The 21641-nt window shown below is 41.4% G+C and overlaps 2 protein-coding genes and 1 pseudogene across 3 annotated transcripts; all 3 read right to left on the bottom strand.

Annotated features, from left to right (window-relative positions):
• Positions 1 to 617: 617 nt before the first annotated feature.
• Positions 618 to 1745, bottom strand: LOC148324499 (uncharacterized; annotated as a pseudogene).
• Positions 618 to 13112, bottom strand: bsg (basigin). 2 transcript variants are annotated; one of them, XM_088312731.1, is made up of 9 exons: positions 12883 to 13112; positions 9068 to 9418; positions 7597 to 7765; positions 6906 to 6994; positions 6600 to 6736; positions 6239 to 6515; positions 3772 to 3796; positions 3620 to 3691; positions 618 to 3013 (listed from the first exon to the last, which is right to left on the bottom strand). In XM_088312731.1, the coding sequence occupies exons 1-8, from the start codon at positions 12944 to 12946 to the stop codon at positions 3631 to 3633; spliced, it is 1173 nt and encodes a 390-aa protein (XP_088168857.1). In that variant the 5' UTR covers positions 12947 to 13112; the 3' UTR covers positions 618 to 3013; positions 3620 to 3630. The 2 variants fall into 2 exon arrangements, with proteins under 2 accessions (XP_088168857.1, XP_088168858.1); XM_088312732.1 differs by lacking the exon at positions 9068 to 9418 and having other exon boundaries at positions 12883 to 13106.
• Positions 13113 to 14247: 1135 nt separating this feature from the next.
• On the bottom strand, positions 14248 to 19822 carry LOC148324497 (E3 ubiquitin-protein ligase RNF126-like). Its single transcript, XM_088314097.1, has 9 exons — positions 19696 to 19822; positions 18275 to 18333; positions 17921 to 17981; positions 17039 to 17274; positions 16882 to 16950; positions 16059 to 16128; positions 15872 to 15965; positions 15658 to 15773; positions 14248 to 15095 (listed from the first exon to the last, which is right to left on the bottom strand). Exons 1-9 carry the CDS (start codon positions 19768 to 19770, stop codon positions 14910 to 14912), a joined length of 966 nt encoding a protein of 321 aa, XP_088170223.1. The 5' UTR covers positions 19771 to 19822; the 3' UTR covers positions 14248 to 14909.
• Positions 19823 to 21641: the final 1819 nt, after the last annotated feature.

Below are 21641 nucleotides of genomic sequence, written 5' to 3'. Positions count from 1 at the left end.
AAATTCAAAGGCAACCTCAAATAATATACTCATAAATCTTCATATTTTATAAATCATTTTTGATATAATCTACTTTCGTGAGGGGAATCTATTTTTTGTTGCCTTAAAACTATAGTCATTTCGCTTTCAACAATATTCAAAGGCATTTTTTTCCCACATGGAAAATTTTTGGTGTCATGGAAAAATATAGACCACTGTTGATCCACAAGTTTCTTGTTCATTTTAAATGCCAGGCAACAAAAACGCCTCACAATAGTTTTCAGAATTGATATTTACCAAATTCCCTTAAATTGTGCTTTTACTGGTAGCAGGCTTTAAAATAATTAAGGCATTTATGAAAACAAGTTGACTAATAATCTCATTTTAAACATGTATAGTATTATTTTCTATTTAAAATACATTTATCATTTGCCCTTCTCATTTAGTAAAACAAGGAAACTAAAATCCTTTAGGTTTTAAGTAGTGAGGTACAGCATTTATAATTGTTTATGAAAAGCACAATATGCATGCACAATGAAATGCATTACTAAATATGAGCAGTTGTTGGTTAATCAAATGTGCTTGACTGGGTTTTATTTGTTTTAGTAATGCAATTCAGTTGAAATGAGACATTGGTGTAAAATTAGATAACTTTATTCAGTTTGTGCAAGTTGTACAACAGATGGTGACGTTCTTGCTAACTCGCACAAATCTGGCGACGATCTTTTCATGTAGTTGTGTAACTTTGAAACAGCAACATCCAATCACAAAACAACTTTTTTAACCCTTACATGCATGAGTGAGTGGACCCTAAACTCTTTCACAAGTGGGTCAAAATTGACCTATATTAGAAGCAATGTGTTTCGATGCCATTTTGGTGACAAATAATCATGTGTATAATCACAACTATTATATTTAGGACCACACAAAAATTATCTCATGTTTGAAATATCAGTATTTTTCACTTTTTAACATTTTTGAAAAAGAAAATTACCCAGCCTAACCTTTAGCAAAATTAGCTGCCCGTGTGTCTGCAAGCGTGTGCACACGTGTGTGTGTACGTGTTTAAACTGTCCAGTCAATGATCATTCCACCCTCTTTTCCGAGTTTTGCCTTCTTGTCTCATTACTGTATGAAGTTCAAACTACCTGTTTCTGGATGTGATCATTTCACATTTTCACACATTACATTTAACTTTGCGATCTTCGTTACTTGGGCAGATCTGACACCTTTTTCTCTTTGGGAGGCCCTTGCTGCTTCTATTGTGTGGCTGGGTTGTGGATTTTGTCACCCCGCACTTTTCCATTTCTACAAAAATCGGGGTTTGTTGTTTGGCGCAGCCTTCCAGTCAACTCCTCTTGTGTGGCGTGACAAGCGCCTTTGACAGCTTTTTGAGGAAGAGACATCGTTCATTGATGATGCCGCTGTTAAAATCTGGGTGCTGAACTGTGAAAACGGTTTAGGCATTCAGGATGGCGATGTAAATTATGTTGTACCACAGCACCATGGGCCACCTCTGTGTTTGGCGCTTGCAGTCGTAATTGCCAACAATCAGGTCAATGGTGTCTACACCTCCTTTCGTCTTGCTGTAAAATGTAATCCCTATTGTTTTTTTTCCTTTCTGCTGTTTTCATCCACTATCTTGTCGTGGTGCATCGTGCTCTGGAGCACAACAGCTTTTATTTTCTTTCTGACAAAGCTGACCATTGTCTGTCATTGAATTCAAACTTTGTGTTTGAAATGTCCATGCACTTGGAAGGCTTCATCAGCTCTTGCTGTGTAAAATAATCTTCCTGAGGGGTGGCACTTCTGATATAGTCTGTGTAGTTCACAATTAATTGATCGCTGACAGCCAAAGTGATAAGAATCAAAGGTTCCCATTGGATTCCATAGAAAATGCATGCGGGTCATTTTTGAGCCACTTATGGAAGTTTGGGGTGGTAATACAAAAACTATAATTTCTTGAAATTTAAAAAAGGTAAGTTAAAAATGGGAATGGCATTATGTCAAAAACATGTTTTTTGAGGAATACCTGGAGTATGAAATGACAAAACGGAAAAAAAAAAAGACAAATTTCAGTGCAGAGATATTTCAAGAAAACTACCTCACCGGGTCATTTTTGACCCACTTATGCATCTAAGGGTGAAACAGTGACATTGTTCGGCCCCAACTCAACACAAACTGGAAAAAAAATCCCTGAAGAGCAGAAATTTAGATCAATTATGTTAAAAAGTAAGTAAAACATCTGTCGTGAGTTGTATCAATGTGGCAACTGCTGTTACTTTTTTTTGTTTTGCAGTTGTCCCTTCATTCTATATATATATAGCATATACACATATACATATTCTTTTACCAAACAAACAAGTGTAAAATGAAGCAACACAAGCTAGCAGAGTGCTTTAAAGTTGAAGTCCCTTTTGAAGTCTAAAGCCACTTTTCCTTTCCAGGTTCCACGAGGACCCGCCACCACACCTCAATTGGGCCTCACTTGGTCCCGTCCGCCCTCCGTTGCATTTCCGTTACAACAGGCACCAATCAAAAGCAGCGGGACCATCCGAACTGTGCAAGCCCTCACCGCACAGTGCACACTCGCAGTACAGAACGGAGAATGGAAAAGCGGCTTAAAACTGTTGAGGGGAATTTGTGAAGGAACCAATCAGAGTGGAAAGAACGGCAGCGATCCGCAAGGTTGTCTGGGGAAACAACACTAACCAGCATTCCTCATTTTGGACACTGTGATGGTTATTCTTTTTTTTGTTACAAAAAGACACACTTGGCTACAACGGCGTTGAAACTCATGCAACAGTGGCCCTGTGGCCTCAAGCAAAATGGCATTTCACATACTAAGCTCTCTGGGGCAGCACGGCCTAGTGAAGATTATTAGAGAAGAGAAGAGAACAAGAGGAAATCAGCCTCAAGAACATTAACACTCGAGCACAGGAAGAAAAAAAAAAAAGGTCATTTGAAATTGCAGGGTGTGCGGGACGAGGTGCAGAGGGACAGCTTGGACACGAGCGCCGTCATCTGGACCCTCCTTGTAGGAAAGAGAGAGAAAAAAAATTGCTGTAATGGACAACCAAATGCAGAAGATGTCTGCCGCTTAATGTGCTTGAGCTTTCGCAAAAGTCGGCATCGTTTCTGAGGAACCAAATGGCAACGAGACCAACTGACACTGACGAAAGTGAACCTGTCGTGATAAATACTTCTATATTAAGTGCCTATTTAAAAACACACATTCGCGATTGTTGCTAGTATTTAAGCGTGCAAGGATGCTTCAGTACCCGCTACCCACAATGCACTACAACCTAGTTTCATGTAAAGAAAACTCGTTACAATTTCATACATACAGTAGGGCTGCAAGAGTGTCTTTTGTGGCCATGTAGAAATTTGCCCTCTGCATTCGCCCCATCGACGTGTCGTAGGGCACCGTAATCAATCACCAACTGATTATTATGCAGTTGTGAAACCATCATTACAGTAACCACTACAAGGCCAGAACTATAAAACCATCCAATGAAAAACGTATGAAAAATGATGGCAGTGGAGGCGACCGTGTTTTCTTCCGGCACTGCGCAACCTACTTTGCTGTGTGACGCTCCTAACTATTAGACAGACTTGATTCAAGCCTCCACTTTCTTACCTGTTTAGCATCTAGTTGGAATTCCTTTGCCTCACATTCTTGTCTTGGTGGTTGGCATTGGAGTTGCTCTTCCTGAAACCAAACAAAAGAATGCCAACGTGAGTGTCGTCAACTGGAACAAATGCAGCCCAGAGCGCTTGGCGGGTACTTACAGAGGAGCGGAGCCTGAGTCGTCGTCTGGGTTGCAGGACGAGGGGAAGGGGAAAAAAAACAAACAGGAGGACAGAGAGAAAGAGCAGTCAGTTAATGGCAGACCATTTGTGCGCTTGTGTGTCAAGTGCATGCCACTCCAGCCTTCATCTTCACATCTTCTGCAAGTTGGCTCTGTGAGTTAGGACAAAGATCAAAAACTCACACATGCGTGCTTGTTGCATCTGAAAACACAAAACCTGAGAAGAATATACACATTTGTGCAGTTGTATGCACAGCAACGCATTGATGAAGCTCGTACAGAGAGAGAGAGAGAGAGAAAAGTCTGGAAGTACACCACAGATGCTCATGCATTCAAGCGAGAGAGCGGCAAAAGGAAGACCACGGGCGGGATCTTGATGTGGAAACTGGCAGCGCAAACACTTAAGTGGCCCGAGGACACAACTGCCATGTACGCAGACGGGCTCTCGATGGGATTCGATGAGGCAAATGTCTTCATGAGAGAAATACAGCGGTACCTCCAAAGGCCTTCAAGTTCACTTGGATTACAATGTGCTTAATATGTTCTTAATTGTTTCATTCTCGCCACAGTGACTGACGTCAGCGCAAACTGTCAGCGTGTCTCACTGTGACCTCATTTTCGCCAGCATCAACGGATTAACTTGACTCTTGTTCTGTAAGAAGGATCCTGATATAAGACCATGACAGCGTTGCCGGCGGACAAATTCTTACTTGGTCGTGTGTTCTTATCCTTAAATGTTCCTTGGTGGAGGTATGAGGTACCTGTTGGTTCTATTTAGCAAAGAGGCACTGAGTGACAGAGACTACAAAAGCCATTCCCGCTGGTACTTTATCCTACGGCAGCGCTTTGTTGACATTTCCATAACCAGACTCCGAACTCCACATTTCAACGTAAACAATTGACCAGATTCTCATCTGCGCCGTGAAACATTAACGGATGCTTGCCACCTGTGATGAAACGTGTTGTGTTATGCTTCAACGGTTAGCGCCTGCGATTGCGTTCAAGTACTTGTATGCCCGTTAATGAGAAGCATCAGCAAAACATTTGGCATTTTAATGTAAAGTGTTCTTTAAGTGCTTTCGCTGTACAGGGGGTCCTCAGTTTACAATAGTCTCAACGAACCAGTTTTTGTTATTTGCAGAATGCAAGCCAACAAATTGCGACTAAAGTCAAGTTACGTTGGAATTTTGCCATCAACCGATGACCTCGTTTATATTCCCACTAGCCTGGTTAACTTCTGCGTATACATGACAGCTAAGAAAATCAGCATTACTTGCTTGTTGACTAATTATTGCTGGCCACGGTTAACTTCAGAGTTCGTGGCACATTTGAAGCGACAGCTTTCGAAACAATGATGGAACTTGGTGCGTTCTACCTTCGAGGTACCACTGTAAGCGCCTTTGTCATGCACTGAGGACAAGATGCACAGTTCATGCAAGCAATGCCGCCACTTTTCTTCGTCTCAGGTTTGACGTCACTTGGTCGGTCTCGTTTTGACTCTTTCTCTGGCTCAGACATGCATTTAAAAAGAATTAAGCGGGGGGGAATAAGGAGTACCAAAAGGAAGCTCTATGTGCCTTTGTTTTAAAAGGGCCAGCGAAAGAGTGAGCACATCGTTCAGCACATTCCTTTCAAGAGGTGGTGACCAAGAGAGAAGTTCATTCCAGTATATCACGCGGTCACCTCAGCTCAACCACTTCAGTCTGTCATGCAGTTTTATTCACTTACCAAATGTAAAATCAGCAGCGAACAGAGAGGTACAAATGTAAAGAATAAAAATGAAACAAAAGAATCGTACACAGAAGCGGAAAGTAAACTGTGAAAAAATAAAAAAATAAAAATCAATTCTACCAGAAAATGCAAATAATGACAAAGAACCAAAAGACACCAGGAGTATGTACTAAATGCATGCAACTACATTGAGAATATGGACTTGCACCGTAACAGCAAATTGATGCTCTCAGTCTAGTCGGTTCAAATTACCATGAAGGGAAACCAGCAAAAAAAAAAAATAAACACAAAAATAAGATCAATAGAAAGCTACAAGTACCAGACACAATATTGTGAACGTCTACATTATTGTTGGGGATTCAAGGTGAGCGGCTTTAAAACAAAGTGCCTTTACAAAAGTGACATTGCTGAAATTCGGATCATCTCAAATACCATTCAATAATCCAACAATCTTTGTAGTGATTTAATACTGTACGTACTTTGATTCGCTAACGGAGCTCCACCAAACAATAACCACTATAATGAACATAGAGAAACTGACAGTCAAAACAAAATTAAGTATAATTTTTTGGCAAAGGCATATTTTCTTTTATGACACATTAAATGTACTTATTAAAGTATCCGAAGTGTGTATGGTTGGACTTGATGGATTTTGGGGGGATATGTATGCTAGTAAGACTTAGCAGGGCGTACTACATTTCAAGAGTATCACGTACCGTCGGTGACCTCATCGGGCTTTCTCCTCTTCTCGTAGATGAGGATGATGGTCACGAGGATGATGACCTCGGCCACGATGCCGAGGAAGGGCCAGAGGGCGGCGAGGCGGCTGCGGACGCGCAGGTGGATCTGGTCCGTGCTGGTTCCCATGTCGCTGGTGCCCGAGCAGATGTAGTCGCTCACGTCGGTCTCGATGTTCAGGTCGTTGATGGTCAGCACCGTCTTTTCGGGGGTGCTCTTGATCTCATACTTGTTGCTGGTGCCGTTGATGATGGGCTGAGACGTGCGATGGAGCGACGATGGCCGTCGTTATCATTTGCAAGTTGACGGCATACGTGCTGACAAATGAGTGCTGCTTACCGTTTGGACACCATCTTGAAGCTTGAACCAGGTCCAGTCGGTCGGCAGCGGGTAGCCGTGGCTCACACACACCATCACGCCTTTGTCTCTCTCGTTGCCATGCTCGGAGTGCTTGTAGGCTGCCACGTGCGGGATGGCTACATGTGTCAGGGGAAAGGGAGATGATGAGCAGGGAACAATCTTGTGAGACAATTTCAGATGCAATAAAAACTACTAAAACCCTCAAAGCAGCGGCAGTGAAAATCACAAGCATTTTTATTTTTTTTATTTTAAATACAAAATCGTGACTAGTAAAATGGATCTTACTTTTGACTTCAATTGTTTGCTGCACTTGCGGCTCACTCAGGAACACACACTCATATTTGCCACCAGAGCTGTGGGTGATCTTGTCCAATCTGGAAGTGGAAAAAAATATGACAACTCAAGCTAACACTGCACTACTATGCCATCTTTATAATAGTAGACAATAGTGGTAATTATTTCTTTTATACTTCCTACATTTGAAAACACATTTTAACATTCTAATCCTTATCTTCAAGTTGATTGATTGAGCACTCGTACAGCAGAAAAATGGGGGAGCGTGGCTCAGTAGTAGAGTGGTCGTTTCCCAACCTGTGACCATGTCGAAGTATACGTGCACATGATGCTGCATGTGACAAAATCCAAAAGAGTTGGAATTGCGTAGGTTATCACAATGTCGCTTTTGTTTGCGTCTCTTCCCTAATGGCAAATTAGGTCAGCACGAGCATGCAACACCATGAGTGCTGCTTATCAGTCCTGCCAAGAGCACAGGCCAATCAGAGCGTCTGCAGTGTTCGTGTCTCTGCTGACCATTAGCGGCGAGTGCCTGACAAAGCGCCTCGAGCTCTGATGCTAATGAAGGCAGCGGTGCAAGAAAAAGTGAGATTGGAAAGAAACCTCGGATTATGAAATAAATGGCCCTCTGTGTTAATAGTTGGTAACCAAGTGAAGGAATGCATGCGCATATGCGACTCACTTGTAAACCGTGCTGTGGTCAGCGGCCGTGGATTTGGACACCTCGATGACTTTGCCGTTGTGCATCCAGTGCGAGCCCTTGACGACGATAGTGGTGTCGGTCAAATTGCAGGTCAGAACGGCGGACGTCTGGTTGTTAACCTCAGAAGGATCTGTGATGATGGTTGGCGCTTAAGATGGAGCAGAAAAGGAGAAAGGAGTTAGTCTTCTCAATTCATCATGGGTGTGAGGATCTAAATAAATTTTTTAAAAAAGCAACTTAAATTTTAATTTAGTTGTCACAAAGGGCATGAGGAAAATGTTCTTTGAAACAACTGTTGAGTATGGTCAACTGTGGCAATAAAACCTCTAGTTTTGGAAAACTGCGGAAGAGGTGAGTTACACATATATTGAGCACAATATTCACGAGGAGATGGAAAGAGGAAATCTAATGGATATGGAGGTGAACTAAAAAGGACGTCATCTTCAAATAAAAACATGCAAAAGAAGCAACAAAGATGGAAGAGAAAAGTTAAGGATATCCTATGAGACGGGACACAACGCTTCAGTCAGACCAACAGAACTATATTGTTTCTCTTTACTGACTGAAGTAATACGAGTCCACAAGGAGGGGAAGCAACGGGGAGAAGCAGCGACAGCCACTTCCTCTTGGATATTTGCTACACAATTGGCCTAAGAAATAGTTTACAAATACTCGGAAAAGTTTTTTTTTTGTTTAAATATCAATTGTCATTGCAATCAAGCAAATGCATGCAGTACTCTGCAAACGTCTCTGGTGACAAATGGTCTTTTTTTTTTTTTTTTTAGATCAAGTCTGTGCATCTCCTGCATAGACATCCAGATGTCAAAACGACCATTTTACTGGAACCACGGACCACAAGAAAGTTTTCTGGAAATCTGATTTTTTCCGTAAATTTGCCAAGTCATAATGGCGGTGGTGTAAAAAGGACAGATACCAAATACAACACAGTACTGCCAAATCCTGGAATTAGCGATCGTAGAGATGGGCTTTTAAAAAGTCTCATTGACTATTAAGAATTTGGTTGATAGTCTGCCGATTAATCCTGCCCTTTGAACTGACGCAAAATTGCATGCACCATTTGTCTGCAACCAGGAGGGGCACTGTTGATTCTGTCTCCGTCATTGAAATGTAGTCAAATGCCCATCCGGTTCTGAAAGAAGACTTTCTGATGCCATTTTCAGACACCCAACCTTATGACCCGTATTAGATGCAAAATACCGATCAAACTGCTACCATATCCATGACATGGGAAAAGATAAAGGATTAAGAATATTTCTCTATCAGGATCTTGGGGGTGGTGAGCAGGGTTGTGCTTTACTACGGGAGCTGCTAGAGGGAGGATGGGGGTGGGGGGAGGGGGGGGTGTATTCAACGAGGAGTAGTGTGTCCAGGGCTCAACTACTGGGGAGATACTTGACCAGAGTCTTCTTGGGCCTCCTCTGCCACTCACTTTCAATCACAATAATATTTGCTTGTGAGCGGATCCACTTGATTTTTGGCATCTTCCACAGCTCATTGCGGTCGTGGTCATTGGAGGCGCGGCACTCATACGTGCCCGAGTCGGCAAGGTCGAGGTTCGTGAGGTGAACGGCGCTGGTGGCGTGCGCAATGTACGTGGTGTTTATCTGCACACGGTCGCCGCGCGCCCCGTCAAAGAGTTGCACGGCCGTCTCGTTGGGCTCCTGGCCCTCTATGAACCACCACTGCACCTCAGGGATGGGGCTGCCTATCACCTCGCAATGCAGCTCGGCGCTGTCGTCGAGCAGCTTGGTGACGGAGAGGGGAGACTTGATGAAGCCCGCTGATTCGGCCAGACGTGTGTTAATGGATTTTGGGGGGATGTGGTGGTGGGGGTTTGAGCAAAGCCAGGTGATTTCATGGGTTGGTGATGGCAAAATAAGGCAATGACAGAAGCAAACCAGGCAAGAAAGAGAAAGAAAGAATTATTAAGAAAACACAAATGAAATGAAAATATGCAATTAGACAGAAAACAGAACACATGATTTACATCCATAATAGTTTCTAATCAACTATGCAGTTCCCTAAAATTGCATAATAGAAAAATTTAAACCTAATTTATAACAAGTGACAGCAGAAATGAATCATGTCAGACCTATATTTTAAATGTCTGCTATCATTTTTATGAACAGCAAAGGCAGGCGCGAGATCTTAAAATCACAATTTGTAACTTAACAAGTAACATCCGGACACATAGTAAAAGGCATGCCATGATTTACAACAAAGCAGATGAAAAGCAAAGCAGATGATGTTGATATGTAATAAAGAATGAAATGAGCGACTTTCATGCATGATTGCCCATTTTGGGAGGAGTGTGTACTTCATTACAACTCCAGAATACAAAAAAAAAAATCTTTGTTTGCCAGAGCATTTCCAGGACATAAAAGACTCACTTGCTCGACCCCTTGGGGGTCAATCAAGTGAGAAGGAAACACAATTCACCAACACATTTTGACTGTTTCTAAGTCGATAGTCACGCGAACACAGACATGTCTGTCACTTCAACATTTCCTAAGTTTATCACAAGAATATTTATGACCGCTCAGGTCAAGCTTGAAGTGAGAGTACATTTGAGTGCATCCTAGATAGAGTAAAAGGGAGATGTCAGAAAACTAAACTCAAGAGTCGGGTATGAAGCTTGAACAAATGAGGGAAGCAACTAATTGGCTTATTCCAAGAAGGCGGATTAGTTGCGAACATGGGCCGGAGTCTGTCCATGCTGCATGAAGCACTTTTAACTTCAGACGTCTTTGCCACATTTACCAAAGGTCACTTTAAGGGCATCGAACGTTGATTCAGTCTTTATCGTTGGTGATTACAGACGTGCTGTGGTACACAAATTCCACTTCATAGCTCTCATTTACAAATGATCCCGAACTCTGGCCATTCTGTCTTTTATGGACTGTTTCCTGCTGGCTCACCGCCATCGTGGCGAGCAGTGCGGGTGACTGCACGAACAGTAGTCCATGTCGAAAATGGATCCGTGCGAAGCTTTGAGGCCAACGTTTTGCTTCGACACTTTTTGATAAGCAAATTTGACTGATGGTTGTAGCCCTCATTCCGATGTTTCACTTGAATCAAAAATGTGAGCTTTGTGGAAAAGTAACTTACACGTTGTTGCAAGCTGAGCAGAAACTCAAGTTGAGAATTGTTGCTCAGTGTTTCTGTATTGAAATCCAAGTCTTTTGTTATGTGTTTAGATCAATGACAATAAAGGGATTTCTAATTCTAATTAAGGTGACATCATAGGTAAAGCAAAAATTTGGGTTGTGCACAAAGCAGCAGAGCTGGTCAACTAAGCGCACAGTTTCAGTATGCAAGCTTTATCTTTGGTGCGAGGCAACGTTCAATATTTCATCTATCAGTTGTGGGTAAATGAACAAAGGATTGCTTCAGCATTTTGGAAAATGAAAAGAAGGTGCCATCCTAAGGTAATATGTGCAAATATTGACATTTTACACTGAACTCGAAAGGCGAGTACAATGTCAAGGTTGCGTACAATAGAGAACAGTCACATGCAGTTCCAGCAAAGAACGGAAAACATTTGAGATGCATTGAAAGCTATTTGAAACCGACCCCCTGTTCGGCAAAAGAGGGGGGGGGGGGCTTCCTGTTCCCCTAAATCCACATTGAGAACATTCTCTGAATCGGACACAATGCTAAACGTACGAACAAAGTAATCCACTTTGTCTAATGATAATAATCATTAATTTGATGGGGCATTTCAACATTACTGATCAGGTCATTACTATTTATTGTAATAAAAGGATTATTTCAACAAGCAAGTGGAGCTGCTGCGCTCTCAAATTGTAATTACAAAAAAATAATCTTTATTGAACACAATTTTCAAAAATGACTGAGAGAGGGGGTCAGCGAAGCAATAAAAAATAAACAAAAAGGGACCAAGAGACAAACCTGTTGCCTGATACTAACTTTATGATTCCGTAGATGCTTTCCCAGCATGCTTTGTTGCCAATACAAATAACACTTGTGACTGGGAGTTGCCTCTGTTATGTGTTATTTTATACAGACGGACTGTGATATTGTTAGTGTAGTTTCTTGCCATGTATTACATTTTTGTTAATTAAGTGGCAAATTATTTTTTTAGGCTGAATTTTGTTTCTGCTGTCATTTTTGTGGGAAATCATTCTCTTTGTTGAAATATGCTTTATGTCATGTCAAAAAGGCAAAGGCTTGAAAAGCCTCAGCTTCATTCTACGCCTTTAGATCGGCTTGTGTTCTTGAAGAACTGTGTCGGCTGTTCAGTTCTCTTTTATTTCGAATAAATAATCAAACTACCCCCCAAAAAACAATTTACCCAATTCATTTTTTTATTTAGTACCTTTGAGTGTTCGCTGTCATGACGACTTTAATCGTGCGTTTTAACCACACGTCGTAGTATGGGTACAAATTGACACTGACACGACGCGTTCGGACTTACGTACGGATTACCCGTCGCATTAGAAACGGATTCTCGTCGTAAAACGAGGACCCTCGTGCGGCATTTACTTGCGGCGTGTTGGCAAGAGAGACATTTTAACGTCGTTATCGTGAGAACATTTACAGTAGATTATAGAATTAACTCTTTGAAAAACTGTGCCGTCGATTGGCTCACAAAAAAGCAACCCGTTAAGATGGGAGTCGGAGGTGGTCATTATCTTCTATTACAATGGATGAAGGGAGCGAAATACCGCAATTCAGAAATAAAAAACAAAAAAAAATCCAACAGCAAATGTTTACCAAATATTTCTAGCCTGTACAGGACGAGCGAAGCCGAAAACCAAAACGACGGGACATACATTACCAATTATCGACTAGCTGACACGACCTATTGCGTAAGCGCCAACATTCCTCGGGGATATTTAACGACAGCCAAGGGGCTATTATAAAAACAAACGTCGAGGGAAAAAAATGAAAAAATAAACATTTTAGATTCCAAACAAGGCGAGGTCAATGAAGCTCACAGTGCTAATGAATTTCACCCACAGCAAATTAGCATAACATGACGCTAGCTTAGGGACGCCTACCGGAGATAATATTTATGACCTATAGGGCGTGGATTTATTTCGTTAAAAAACAAGTTGTTGCATATATGTAAGTTTACATCGAAAAAAACAAACAACCGCTAGCGTACCATCAATGAAGCAACGACTAAAGAGCCACATAAACGTCGTCCACACCGAGGGCAAAGTCTTCCATCTTCCAGCAACATGGCTGACCATAGAGAAGGGGGTGGAAAACGCTTACCTGTGGACGCGTTCGCCCGCCAACAGCTCAACACAAGGACAGCGACAGCCCAAAATAGCTTCATGGTTGATAACCGACTACGTGCTCGACCGCAGGCCGATGGATGCCGTTCACGCCGGGCTGAGTATGACAGTGTTTGGCGTCGCTGAAGTTCGATGAGCAGAAGTGAATATTCGCCAGCCGAGACGCTTGTCGTCTTCTGGTTGCGACTCACGCAGACACGCCCCGAGCAGCACGTGCACGTGACGTATTTTAGAGGGCGTGGTCAAGTAGTCGCTTTTAATTAATTTCAGATGAAATGTCAGAAAAAAAGTTCGGCTTTGTAATTCGTTAGAAATGTAATCATGTTAATTTATTATTTAAGAAAAATATGTGGTACGTCTGAAGTGTTTATATTGGATAGTACAAGCTCTACAGTGTTAGAAATGTTAAAATTTGTATAATTTTAACACTTTTAGTTATAATACATACTGTATATAATAATTATGTCAATTTAGTAATCATTGAGTATAATAATCGTAATTGAATTTTAATTAATTGCCCAGACCTGTCTCAGACTGTGTAGATGTGGCCAGGGAACATATCTACATAACCATTGTAGTTTTTTTAAGGTTTTTAAGAGCCATTGAAAAATTATGTAAAAAAAAAAAATCATACACGGTACTACGTTACGTTCTTTGACGACTCCAAATGTTTCCATAGGTGTGAATGCATTTGTTTTAAAGTGTATGAAATCTAAACCATCATGAGTTATATAAACCAGTAAAACTGAAACCATTTTAAAAAATTCCAACAAATCAACATAAATTTAGCATGAGCTTGCAAAACTGTCTGAGCCGTGAATACATTCTGAAGCCTCTTGATCCATTTGAATGCAGATTAAACCGCATTGTTTGAATGTTTGAATAGTGTCATGTCGTGAAGCCAAGCTATTTTGTTTCTCTCCTCATAAAACTGAAGTCACGTCAATAAGAACAATCCGTTCTGATTTTAGCCCTTTGAAGCAGGGAGGAATGTTTCCAAATAGAGGAAGTAGGCACCCTTGATGGGCTTACAATTAAAAAGGAAGCAGAATTGATGACTTCATTGATGCAGTCAAGAATCGAACAAGAGCCTGAGCACTTGAAAAGTACAAAGCTATCGACAAAAATCTTATTCTACATTGAAGCTGCTTCCCTATGACTTTGTTGAGGTCAGGGGTCAAAATATGTCCCATTTTGAGAGTTTGTGATTACATTAGGAAATGCTTTATTGTTCAAAGTTGCAAAAACAGCTTTTGATTTGTTGTTATTACAAGAATAAAAGCACTGTTGTGTTTTGAGAGTGGTGATTACACTGCGGTGCAGTAAAAACGACACATGAGAATTGTCTTGAGTGTCATCACCCAAACTGCTTTATTTAAATACACGATCAAACTGCAACTCAACTGGCAACCTTAGAAAAGAGCTCACTTTCCACTGAGGTTAAATCGCACATGAAACGTTTCAACTATACGGAGGGCGCAAGCAATTTTTCGGACAAAATATAAAAATGATTGTGTATGTGGACAGCAAGTTTTCATGTAAAAATATGCTTCGGTCTAAAGTTAAAACTGAAAGTGGCGCCTCGATAGTGAAGTCATTGCAAATTTGAAAGCAAAAGGAACAGTCGAGAGAAATTAGGCGCATGGTAAACTTCTCAGATGTGAATGCTACTCTTAAAAAAACAAGGGAATAAATGTAGATTTTACATTTCACACTGGCAAAAACAGCTCAATTCCAAATGTTCGCGAACGCTTCCCCACATTGTCCTTAACAGAGGCTTCATTCCAGGGGGCCTCCAATCTTACCTTTTATTCGAATCCCTGATGGATTTAATAAACAGTAACGACGGAACCTCACGTCTTACTTCACACTTGAACCGGGTGATCTTGACGAGATTGCACCCAGGTTTTCTCACCTTCGTGAGGGGGGAGACAGCTGGGCCGTGGTGAGCTCCAAACGGCTCAAAAAGAAATATCAAGATGGAGACGGATATAAAATGGTTCTCTAAGAGTTGTCGGTGGAGTTCTCATTACTGGTAGAGCTGGAGGAGTGAGGAGTGGAGGAAGACGATGAGGACGATGAGGACGTTGAGGAGGTGGAGGAGGTAAAGTTCATCCCTGATAGTTCTGGAGGGTTGGTCGCTGTGTTCTGGCCGCTTAAGCTTTTCCTGCACACCGGACATGTGTCGTGCTGGAGACAATGACAGAGAAAGTTAATAAATTAATAAATAAATGCATCATTTCCTCAAATAGGAATGGATGCCATGCATCTCACACACACACATGGACGTTAAAGAGCCCATTTCAACTCTGTTGTACATACTGAGCCACGTAAACGGTCCTTGTGTGAAAATATTAAAGAGGATCATATGTCCCGATAACAATGATTTGTGTATGTGGTCGCTTCACAATGTTCTTTTTACACTTGAAAAAATATTTAAAAATTTGATTAAAAAAAATTATAATCACATTCAGCAATCCTCCCTTTCCACGCTTCCCTATACGTCTATCACACATCTTTTAAGCGTGAGTGGTTTTATTTTATTATGAGTTTACAAAGTTTAACTTGAAGCAGCATGGGAAGCTAGTGCTTAGCACTACCGCATGAGGCCTGTGTGGAATTGGCATTTTCTTTCTCTCACATGATATGCATGGAGATTTTCTCAAAAAGGGACTCGTGCGCCACCACAGCATAATATTCAATCTGATTACGGACCGAACATTTCCAGAGTACATGACGGTCAGTCTCCTACCTGCTCGAGCCACGGTACAATGCAATCGTTGTGGAACATGTGATTGCACGGCAACTGCCTCACGTTTTCTCCCACGCTGTAATCTTCTTTGCACACTGGACATTCCAATCCTGAAGCTGGAAGACAAACCACATATTATGACAACTTCAATTTAAAATGACAATTGTGCAGAATAATGCGTTAAGTCATTCTGAGGGGTCCACTGCCTACTTACCAACATGTCCCTCTGTAACAAGGACTGAAGGCAGATTTTTTATTTTATCTCTATCAGCAGGCGGAGGCCCCGTGTTCTCAAACTGGTTTAATAACTGAAAATGACGACAAATCACAGACGGTTTGGGCACACACGGCACTAGAAATAGCAGTTTATGGTTTGTTAAAAAGTAAATGACGGGAAATACCTGTGTTATAATCGTATCTAACCCGTTAGCACCCCACGCATAATCCATAGGATTTGAATGAAGAACACCCCTGTGAAACACAACAAACGTAGCATCAAAAGGAATTGAAGGCGAATTATTATTGATCTACTAGGGATGGACAATATGAATACTGCATACTTTTAAATCTGGGATTATTATTAATAATTGTGTCCCTCATGCTAAATCTGTAACAATCCCCTATTATTGTAGCCACTAAATCATGACGCAAATGGAGGCATAATGGAGTTCACTTCGTGCCAGCAACCGGTAGAGGGTGCAATTGAGTCAGGTCCTAAATGTTTTCGACACTACAAGGAGTATCATATGCAAAATAGCATCAACGTATCGTGATTTTATTTATTTATTGTTGGAAAGACTAAACAGAAGAATATCTGCTTTCTTAAATCTCCTCAGTGGCTGCATGGAGGCCCAGTCGTGATGGCGCCTGTCACACAGTTCACTTCAATGTTGTAATGTTCTCACCGTGCTTGTGTGGTCTCTCCATGGCTTCTTCCCACATTCCAAAAAAACATGCACGCTAAGTTCATTAAAGACTCTAAATTGTCCATTGGTGAAAATGTGAGTGTGAATGTTTGTCGATACGGGCCCTGCGATTGGCTGGTGTACCCCGCCTCTTTCCCAAAGTCTGCTGGGATAGATGCTCTATCTTGTGCGCAACCATAAAGTGGAGAAGCGCTAGACAAAATGGATGGATACTAGTATCAACGGACATTTCAAATGAGTATCAAAACATGTACAAATTGATAATCTCCTATTTTGTACTCAGGGCACACACACTCACCAGGGTCCAACCCCAATATTTGGCATTACGGTAGGTGCAATGACTCCATTCACTAGCTGCTGAATGATTCTGAAAACACAAGGAGAGGAGATATATCATTAAAAAAAAATAGGTGAAAACAAGTGTGGTGCCATATGTTTGTTTATCTGACACTCACCCCTCTAAAGAAGGAACTCCCTCATGCCTGATGGGCTGCCGCCTCGCGCTGTGACGACTCCTCGGCTGCCTGGCGCTGTAGCGTTGCCGCGACATGTTCTCCCTTTCTCGCCGGCTCTCGGCGTCGCGGTTGTCCCCCGGTCTGGGTACAGGTATGAAGTCGAAGCCCTCATCGAAGATGCTCAGCGAGAACTGGCCGTTGCTCGAAGGCAATGTAAAAAATTGCTGGTATCCGTTCTGAAGGAAGAGAATTAGGCACCAAGCAAGAGGAGTTTCAAAATCTCCAAAAGCTATCCACACACAAGGCGAAATTCACATTTTGTCAGCTTATATTTGGTTAGCGCTAACCCTGCTACATTTGATAAGAGTCCAGTTCAGCTCAAAAATAAAATCAGAGGCACAACATAAAGGGGCTCCGCTGTTGATTACAGTAGCAACATACGACATTTCAAGGTTAGGAATGAAACTAATTAGTTTGTAAGAATGCCACTTCAAAGGAATAGGCTCAGTTACTAATGAACCAGTACTTACCGTTTCAGTGCATTCCTTCTTTCACTGCTTTATTATTGACACACCTGTTACCTGAAAATCCGTTCATTGTTACCATATTGCCCATTCTCAATTATTTTGTATTACCTTGAAAGTGGCCCGGACAAGTTTAGCTGCTACAACAGCATCCTGTGCAAATAACCTGCTCTTTGACTGTACTTCTTCACTTCACCTGACAAAGCAGACATATTGTGCCTGCGAATGCTCGTCAAATAAACCAGTTAGTCGCAAAGGCGCCACCTCTATCTTATTCATCTACTTATCGGACTAACACGGCATTACTCATGTAATATGTCGGACAGAATGTGGTGTAAGTAAAGAATGAGTTAGGAACCTCAATTGGTTGCCGGTTTTGTGGCCTGCTGGAGATGGTAGACACGGAGCCATTGTCAGCACTAGACGGGAGACAAATAGTTGACGAGTTATGTGTTGTTATATTGCTGTTGTTTTTTAAACCACGCCAATTGGGCTTTTCGGTTAGAGTCCCATTGATGTCACTGCAAATCAATTAGCATCCCATTACAATGTATCCTTAGATCTTACACACTACATCAATGTACAGATACGATTATTATTTTATCACACACAATGAATGGTGGAAGGCTTAAAATGTACACAAATTGAAAGCATACCTAATTAGTATGGTGTTGCATTTTATTAAAAAAAATAAATAAATACAAACGCAAACCTTCTTTCTTCCAGCAGCTCCTCGATGAACCCTGATTCACATCTTGGACATGTGTATTCCTTTGAAAAAAAACAAAAAAACAACTTTTGAGGAAGATGTGCTTCTGAAGTTATGAAAATTGTAAGAGTATTGGAGGTCATCACACGTGAGATTGAATTTGCAATATTGCAACATCAGCGATGCAGCGGAAGTGTCAGCATTTATCCGCTTCGCCTTTAATCTGGTACGCAGCCAAATTGTAATGCTGACATCACTTGATAGAAGGAAAAAAACATAAAGCAGGGACCAGAGAACAAAAATGGGGAATAATTGAATGCAATTTTTTCTGAGTTGGAGGGGAGGTCACTGTTATGAATCACACTGACTGGTCAAAACATCAAGTACACCACCACAACCGAAGGAAAGCCAATACAAAAGGACTATAAACCAAATTATATACATAGTACAAGGTGTGTCAAAACAGTTCCAGATCTGGTGTCACAGAAGATGTATTTCAAATCCAAACGGAAGGTTTTGCCCTTCGAAGAAAATGTTCCCATCCTTCATGCTTTCCTGGAAGGATTCTTCCAACATGCTTGGCAGCTCCATCAACTTGACGTCCATGTTTAAAAAAAAAAAAACGACTGCCCTTGAGCTTGGGAATAGCCAGGTCAGTTGAGTATTGAGGTTTGTCCAGTATGGCGGTGTTCTTCTCAACCAGGAACTCATGCTCAGGGCCATTGAAACAACTATGAGGAGTTTGCAAAAACTAGATTGCCTCTTCTCACGCACTGAATAAAGCCAACATACTGCTTGATTGCCTGGCCCACACTGAAGCGGAAAACTCGTAGTTTGGGTTTGTATTGCATCTTGACACCAGTCCTGGCACTTTTCTGACACACTTCCTATGGAATGTATGGAGCAGCATGTGGATGAGAGAAGATCATTCTAGAACGTGACACCTTATCTACCATAATGAATGGTATGAAGAGAACAGAACGCAACGGCTTTCTTTTGGTTCCGCAACATAATTTACGGTATTGTTTCGGCAAAGGAGTGACGTAGGATGTTAATATCAATCACGTCATTGACGTTAAAGTCGCCACTTACACAACAGAAACGTACCAAATTTAAACGTCAATTTACAAAATCTATATTAAATTGACAGTAATTTTTTTTTTGAAAATGAGGAAGGTGGCTAACTTCCTTACAAGTGAAACAACGGTATATTTTAAAACGCAACTCGCTTTTTACGTAAAGCGAGGCTTAAAGATAGCAACACTGCCGTTAGCATTACAGTTAAAACGGGACCTCGTAGCCGTTAGCATGCTAACGTTTGGCCCCGATGACGAAATGACTCTCGAAAAACGTCATAAAACATCAAACGCGTGTTAAAAACGGTTGGATGTTTTGCTCCGTAACGTACTGTCGGCAAGACTTACGGGAAGGCGAGGGCTGATCTCCGCGGTACATCTGTGACAGAAGAACCGGCTAGGCCACGGTTGTGCTTCGGCCATCTTCTAGCCTCTTATGCGGAGAGGTTGGAGCAAGTATGGGGCACCACAGAGGACAATGTTTTCACCACAAACGAGCAAAAACGCACAAAATATAACTTTTCGCGGTGTTTAAAAATAAATTCACAATTAAATGTATTTTTGATTCTTATTTTAGCTGAAGATAATAATTACCGAGCTTTTTTTGGTGAATGTGACAATGAAGACTAATACAAATAGTACCTGTTTTTTTGTTTTTGCAAGTAATAGTTAAATTAACTCTCAATTTGTGTTTTAATTGTTATTATTTCATGTAACCGAAATTAATGTCCTCGTCGACAGTTAGGCATGAGTGCATCCACACAATTTTGCCACAAGATGGCGGTCGTGTGAATCTCGTGGCGTGCATCCATCCATCCATCATCTGAACTGCTTCTCCTCACTAGGGTCGCGGGGGGTGCTGGAGCCTATCCCAGCTATCTTTGGGCAGTAGGCGGGGGACACCCTGAACTGGTTGCCAGCCAATTGCAGGGCACACAGAGACGAACAACCATCCACACTCACACTCATACCTAGGGGCAATTTAGAGTGTTCAATCAATTTTTGGAATGTGGGAGGAAACCGGAGTACCCAGAGGAAACCCACGCAGGAACGTGGAGAACATGCAAACTCCACACAGGATGGCCGGAGCCGGGATTGAACCCACGCCCGATGCTGTCTCTCACTGTGAGGCCATCGTGCTAACCAGTCGGCCACCGTGGCGTGCAGTTTACACCAATTTATTTAAGTTACCAAATAAATTGAAAAAGGGCTTTTTATAGATTCTCTTTCACCTGCCAAACGATTTGGCCGCAGGGAAAGCGTTTAATGTAATAACACCGACCAATTTGTATCGCACCCCATGGAGAAAAACGGTTGTTTTTTATTTGATTTTCTCTTGTTTTCCCACCTTTTTCTTGGTTACTTTTCTATTTTATTTTCTAATCAAAGTGTTGCTGTTGTTGTTTTTCCTCATAACAATGCTTCTCTGTACAAAATAAAGCCAAAATAACGCTCGTAAAAGACATTATTTATATCAAACGCGTGGACAAAAATAGTAACAAATGGAGAGCAATTGGATGGAAAAGTAATGGCTGTTCTTTTTTTTTTTTTGGACAGCATTCTTTTCAGGTACTCTTAATGGGATAACCATATTTCTCTTGTCTGGCTCAAAAGCAAGCAAGAGTTCTCATACAAGTGACCCACCAGCCAATCCCATCTCTCCAAGCGACTGGCCATTTATGTTTTTTTCGCTCTATATTTTAGATTTAATGATCGAAAGGAGGGAAAAAACGGCATCCATGTCCTTTTTTTTTTACATTTATGCTGATCACGATGACAAAAAGAGTAGCTTTTGAGTTGTTTACTCAACAAACTCATGTTTGCCTCCACGTAATGTACACTCATCAATACCAAACTGGTTTATTTCATGGCAGTATGCTTCCACACTTAAATTAATTGAAATTACTGTATATTTGTCTCAGACGGTGCTGCTGTTTTGGTTAGCAAATGAGTTGAAATGGGGTCAGCGGTAAACAGTTTAAAGTGTGGGATCAATACACTTACCACCCATTTTTTTCATCCATTTTCCTTCACAGTGAGCTCGATCCCATTCCAGATGACTTTGGGCGACACCCTAGACTGGTCGCCTGTCAATCATAAGCCACAGACATTCACACTCACAATCAATGAGAAAACGAATACTTTTTTGAAAATGTGAGACGTCGCTAGAGTATCTGGACAAAACCAACACAAATTTGGGAAAAGCAAGTAAAATCCACGTGTGAGGGCAAGAAGACTAAACAGATTAGGAAAAGAAAAAAAAAAAAACCATTGTGCTTCCTGTAAAAGTTGTA

This window comes from Idiotropiscis lumnitzeri, chromosome 13 (assembly GCF_059441095.1).
Source record: "Idiotropiscis lumnitzeri isolate Australia: NSW breed Sydney's pygmy pipehorse chromosome 13, RoL_Ilum_1.0, whole genome shotgun sequence".
In the NCBI taxonomy this organism is placed as follows: domain Eukaryota; kingdom Metazoa; phylum Chordata; class Actinopteri; order Syngnathiformes; family Syngnathidae; genus Idiotropiscis; species Idiotropiscis lumnitzeri.
This window is presented reverse-complemented; position numbering and strand designations above follow the sequence as displayed.

Bases quoted from the DNA above. Each gene is read 5' to 3' on its own strand.
- bsg (XM_088312731.1), bottom strand. From the start codon at position 12,946: ATGAAGCTATTTTGGGCTGTCGCTGTCCTTGTGTTGAGCTGTTGGCGG. The intron at 6,516-6,599 runs GTAAGCAGCACT...CGCACGTCTCAG, and splicing joins TTCAAGATGGTGTCCAAACG to CCCATCATCAACGGCACCAG. The intron at 3,692-3,771 runs GTAAGTACCCGC...GTTTGGTTTCAG, and splicing joins GACTCAGGCTCCGCTCCTCT to GAAGAGCAACTCCAATGCCA.
- LOC148324497 (XM_088314097.1), bottom strand. From the start codon at position 19,770: ATGGCCGAAGCACAACCGTGGCCTAGCCGGTTCTTCTGTCACAGATGT. The intron at 17,275-17,920 runs GTTCCTAACTCA...CTCTTCCTTCAG, and splicing joins AAAACCGGCAACCAATTGAG to AACGGATACCAGCAATTTTT. The intron at 16,129-16,881 runs GTGAGTGTGTGT...TGTGTTTCACAG, and splicing joins AATATTGGGGTTGGACCCTG to GGGTGTTCTTCATTCAAATC.